The sequence below is a fragment of the Eleutherodactylus coqui genome, chromosome 1, assembly GCF_035609145.1.
Source record: "Eleutherodactylus coqui strain aEleCoq1 chromosome 1, aEleCoq1.hap1, whole genome shotgun sequence".
Lineage (NCBI taxonomy): Eukaryota > Metazoa > Chordata > Amphibia > Anura > Eleutherodactylidae > Eleutherodactylus > Eleutherodactylus coqui.
Genome location: NC_089837.1, coordinates 358,437,135 through 358,443,134, shown reverse-complemented (window position 1 = coordinate 358,443,134; position 6,000 = coordinate 358,437,135). Strand labels below are relative to the sequence as shown.

Genomic DNA, 6,000 nt, shown 5'->3' with positions numbered 1-6,000 from the left:
TTCAGCCTCCCGCCTCGGCGATCATGTGACAGGTGGGGTCGGGTGGCACCCAGCGGTCACATGATCGCCGGGCAGAATGTGGAAGTAATACTTCCGCATTCTCCCATCAGGCTCCCGGCCCGGCGATCATGTAACAGCTGGGGTCAGGTGACAACCTGCGATGACATGATCGCTAATTGAGCGCTATGTAATGTGTAAAGGAGAAGGCAGAAAGTGTTAAAAACTCTTTCTGCCTTCTCCTCGGGGGTCCTCGATGAGGACCAGTGCAAGACTGTATCTGCACCCGATGTTTCTGATGATCGGGTGCAGATGCACCCCTGCACTACAGTGTCGGGCCTGTCCCGACATCGGAGCTGTGGAGGAAAATGATGATGTCGGGGCAGGCCCAACATTGGATCGGAAAGGGTTAAACCCTGCTTTTGGATGGAGCACAAGCAGCACAATCCGAGTATGCTCTGTGAAGTGTGCTCCAGTAATAATGTTCCTGCCATTGATGAACATGCTCAAAATGAATATGCCAAACGGAAAACTTTGCTCTTTTCGGCAACATAAAAATGCCAACAAAATAACTACTTCTAACTAAGCTGGCCAATTACTTAAGAGAAACGTTGCTTGAAATGGTCGAAATTGCAAGCGTATGGCATGATCAGTTGAGCATGCAAGCCATGGAATGGTGTTAAAATAAAGAAATAAGCCTATACTTACCTCCTTGAAGAGACTATACCAGAATCGCAAGCTATCCTCTATCCACAGGATATGGCAAACTTACTGATTGGTGAGAATCTCACCACTGAGATGCCTATCAATCCCAAGAACAGGGGTCCCACCTCCCCGATCCTCCCTGCAGTGAGGTGGAGATTAAACAGAGCACTGGCTACGCAAGCGTGCCAATCCTCTATTGATTTGTCCAGCGCTCCATTCATCCTGATGTTACTGCTGTGGGAGAAGCAACCCCACAGTGACAGGTAGAAGAGAAAACAGGACCCCAATTGATCAAGCAAGTTATTCCCTATGCTGTGGATAACTTGTGATACTGGTACAACTCCTATAAGTTTCCTGCCACCAGCACAGGAGTCCCAGTCACCATCGCACCAAACCTGGAAGAAGCTGGTAAGGGTCACCGTTCACTATGCACATGATTGCTACCAGCGTCTTCAAGGTTCATAGGGGTGGGACTTTTGCGCTGGACAGGATGAAACTTGAGTAGGCGAGTATAGACTTAATTCTTTATTGTCACACCATTCCATGCCATATGTTTTTGGACTCCTGGAATCTGCACTGCAGCTAGTGAATTCGTTCATATGATCAACTGGCTGGAATATATGTTAGGTGTACAGCAGCCTTAACTGTTCAGCAGCACATACTGTATTAAAATGCTGTGTGCTCCTTCCATTCACCACTGGGTGTCGCTGTAGCTTAAATGTAAAGTACAACTCCTGCTTTTCAGGAATGAATTCTCTTTGTTGAATGCTTTAAACCTTCGTAAACGGAATAATAACTGGTAATCACTAAGTACAAGCTGTCAGGAATAAAAACTAGTGCCTGCAAAGTGTCAGATTGCTGTACGTGAAGGAAAGGCTTACCTGAGAATTTATAATGCGCATGGTGGTTTTGTTTCCAACATCTTTTTCGTAGTTGTGTGTTGGAGCAGAATTAAATCGTAACACAGCATCATGGGCATCTGTGCAATGCAAAAACATGGATGTATTATGTGATTACATATAGGAATAACACAGGATAAAATGAAGCAGGGAGTTGTATAAATGCGTCATCCAGATGTGTCCACACCGGATCTCACACTGACCAGTTAAAGAAAAGTATACGCTAACATGTGCATCTGTCTTCAACATGGAAGCCTGCAGGCAAAGTATGGTCATAAGATATCCAACGAATGGCATCCATTGGACATAAGTGTTTTATTCATGTCTCCTTAACATCTCGGGCCATACTTTTTGGGATACGTTGAGTTTAGAGTCGAGTTTTTCTCACCGCCATTAGGTTCTGAGAGAGAATCAAAAGAACTTCAGGGGGCACCATAACACGTATGTAACAGCAGTATCTACACAAAAGAATGTTTTTAAAGGGGTTTCCTGGTATGCCAGTATTGATGACCGATTGTCAGAATGGGTCATCAATATCTGATTGGTAGACGTCCACCACTCTGCCCTTCGTGATCATCTATCTGAAGAAACCCTTGTGCACAGCTGAGTACTGCGGCCTCTCCACTGCATACAAGGCACACATTCTATAGCGGCTGTGCCTGTTATAGCAGCCCAGTAGCATTCACATAAATGAGACTGAGCTGTTCTCAGGCCATGTGACTAATGAATGTGATGTCACATGCCTATTAAGAGGCTGCAGCACTCAGGCAAGCCCACGCCGCAGCCACTTCAAACAGCTGGTTTGCATGCGGCAGATTCCCAATGATTAGATATTGATGACCTAACTTGAGTCCCAGAAAACCCCCCTAATGCGCCACTCCGGTCATTTTTTTTCTGTCTGCGTGTCCGGCATACTGTGCTACTTTATCCTGGAATTGTGATGTGAACGGAGTCTAACCTTTTATAGAATGCAAAACCGCTACTTCCAAACAAATAACGACAAAAGGCATGAAGTGTCATTAGTAAACTTCCGAAACGCATGAGCACATGTCAAAGGCTGTTCTGCACCGTGCTGTTATTGCATGTCTAGAGAACAGTTTAAGCTCTACTTCTCCATCATGGCTGGGCAGCACTTTCTTGGCATCCTCTGAAATGCTAAGATTAGTGAGGGAAAGTTGTGCTTTCTATATAGACACATTTTATTCACATGATCTGTCTTCACTAGCCTTGTTATAAAAGGTTGGTTCATCTGCTGCCCCCCTTTTACCTGCATTATAACTGAAAGACTAATGATGGTGGGGATTTAAAAAAAAAAAAGTTTGCTCCAAACTAATTGTTTTCAGTTTTTCCCAGAAAAAGAAGTGAAGATTGTTTGTAGAAAACTCTGACTTCTAGCCCGACATATAAACCTTTATGTCTATATAATGCCACACAATAAGGTGGAGTGTGCCACTATTTATCGGCACCAGCGTTTCCTACTACTTGCGTACCTCCATTTACCATCCAAGTATTTTATTTTGAACAGTACGGCTTCAGCTAAATAGACAGTTGACAAGAACAAACTGACAGTAAGAAACAATGGGGAGGCATGGATGGATGACGTCTTCTAACCGATTGTCACAAATAATAAATACATACAGAAGACTGTCAAATTGAAACGCTTCTATGACAATAAGTGCGATCATTTTTCCTGCCGCTGCCTATTAGAGCATTCTTGCGGGTGTGTTCCTTCTTTCTTTCCAGATGACACATTCCCTACATCCCGGGCCTCCTGTATTCTATTTCCTACAATGGTCATATTAACTTACAGTCAGAGAAATAAAGAAATGGCAGAAGTCACAGTACTGTCTGTAATAGAAGCATATATTTAAAGTCTTCTATGTGCCATTTTGTAACATTCTGTCTGCGCTTATGAATACTATCAGGAAGCTGCTCACGGAGATGCTGAATAAAGCAATAGTGGTAAATGCTTGTGTACAATGCAGTAAGGCTAGGTTCCCGCGGAATGGAAATCCCGCAAAATGTCGGGAGCACAGAAATTCCATGAGATTTCCGCAGTAGAAAGGCTGCTTCAAAACCCATTTTCTGCTTTTCTGCCTGAATTCTGCTGTGGGAATCTCTCCCCATAGAGAGATGTTTCCCTATGTAGCCTTCCTCTCTGTTGCGTCGCACGAAAACGCGGTGCAACTTTGACAGTAGCGAATCCTACTGTCAAAGACTAAACTAAGCCCTAGCTGCAGAGAAAACATAAAAAATACACATACATCACCTTAGATGCGCTGTCAGCCCGGCCACATCTTCTCCCCGGGTCCAGGAACTGATCTTCCTCTCTTCTGTCCGGGGATTGAAAAATCCCCGGCTTCTGGAAGCGCTGGCTGTGAGTGACTGACGCTTAGCCAATTACAGCCAGCACTTGATGAATAGCTGTGATTGAACCAATCGCAGCCATTTATCAAGCGCTGGATGCGATTGGCTAAGCTTCAGCCAACCACAGCCAGCGCTTCCAGAAGGCAGGGATTTTTCAATCCCCGGCCAGACCTAAGATCAGTGCCAGAACCCGGGGAGAAGATGTGGCCGGGCTGACAGCTCGTCTAAGGTGATGTATGTGTATTTTTTATTTTCTCTTCTTCAGCTACAGCCTATTTGTGGATTAGGGCTTATATTTCAAGCCTCCCCCCAAAAATCCTTGCATGTAGTGCTACAAAATCACGGTATTGCAGAAAGAAGACGCAGCAATATCGCTGCGATTTTCTAGCGCCGTCGCCGTGTCGCCCATGTGAAGGAGGCCTCATGCTCAGGTTTAAAAATCTGGGCAGTTTCCGTGCTGAAAGTCTGCACGGAAATTCCGCAGCAATTCCACCCTGTGTGAACCCAGCCTAATTGGGCTGAGCCAGGTGGTGGTAGACCTTCCCTACTGTTAAAAAGCTTCTAGCTGAGCTAAGAACAGGTGTGTCCTTATACTTCAGGAGATAAAGCCCCACCGACCAGTTCCATAAGACTTCCCTGATGTGTTCTCATCTTGCAGTGTCCTCACATATATATGGCTGAGCAGGGGATTGTGTTGCATGGAGGTAGTGAAATAGACTACACCTTTACATACCTCCATGTATTACATGAAGACAAATAAAGTATAGACAATATTGTGGACATAGTTTCCCAACATATTATACATATAATGTAATGATAGTAACGGAATCTAAAGAAATAACACTTGACACGCTCATAAAGTAGTTATCATACTTTACTTGTCATAAAGTAGTACAATAATGGGTTAGAAAAATGAGCATATGAAAGAATAAGTAAAAAGCATCCAATCATCTATGACCCAAACAAGACACTGATTGCTCGTTCCAGCAACCCCAACTAGTTCCGGGGACAAAATTTGTCCTTGGACTGGAGGGTAATATTACCTACTGAACTAAGTTCTGCCACGAATCCACCGGTTTCTGAACCCCTCTTTGGTCTTCCAAGATGGCCAAAGCACTCCACTCACTAACCCACGGACACTGGGCATTGGTCGTGTAAAAAACTACATGCTGCTCTGATTGGCCACCTCTGTTCACATGAGCAGGGCTGTCCAATCAAAGAACAAAGGTAGTGTCTTAGACTAAGCGCAGTGTGCATCGGGTAGTCCGAGACGTGAGCAGCCCTCTCGGAAGGCCAAAGAGGAGCTCGGGAATTGGCTGATCAATGGTAGAATGTAACAAATGAAATTCAGCATAGAATATTACCCTTCTTTAATGGCAGATTCACAAGTGGCGTATTCAATATCCAAGTGCATACTGATGCCGATAATGCTGCTGCACCATAAGATGATGCAATTTGGGCAGGACATACATTGTAAAGAAATTGTGTTCTCATTATTACTCTTATTATGGAGTGAAGGAACCATTTAATTGCATTGTGTTTAGTGTTCCTTGTAATTGTCAGTTCTTGAATTCACTGAAGTTAATGAAATGAAATGATTTTGTGTTTCATTGAGAGGAATTAACTAAAGAAATTGCTTCCACCTTGGAGTATAATACATTCATTGTATGATTGCTACACTTGTAATCTTATAGTATTGAAATATATCTAACCAATACTTGACAAAGATTAGAGCTGTATAGTCAATAAGAAGCTTATAGTCTTCTACATGAATTGCTACTGTCATGTGTATAGAGAAATATAAGGTAATGGGTAGTTTACAGTGTTTTCTTCTGTCTAGGTTGACAAAACTAGATATGTGGATTAATGTGTCCATCGCCCTTGGTTTAATGGCGCTGCAATAAATGAGGCGAGACAAGTGCAGTAATTCAAATGCATCCATGAAGAATTGCACAGGGTGTCTACAATGCTGAACCTTAACTTCTTCTGAGAAGCCTTTGCAGTTGTCTGTTAATGATGGCAGTTCGAATCT

The 6,000-nt window shown here is 43.6% G+C and overlaps 1 protein-coding gene across 4 annotated transcripts in view; it reads right to left on the bottom strand.

Annotated features, from left to right (window-relative positions):
- ST6GAL2 (ST6 beta-galactoside alpha-2,6-sialyltransferase 2) overlaps positions 1-6,000 on the bottom strand; it is a 149,065-nt gene that overhangs the window by 31,121 nt on the left and 111,944 nt on the right. For all 4 annotated transcript variants that reach the window (XM_066577525.1, XM_066577522.1, XM_066577536.1 and 1 more), the window contains one exon: positions 1,584-1,681. In XM_066577525.1, the coding sequence (XP_066433622.1) occupies positions 1,584-1,681 (98 nt within the window). The remainder of the gene's footprint in view (positions 1-1,583; positions 1,682-6,000) is intronic.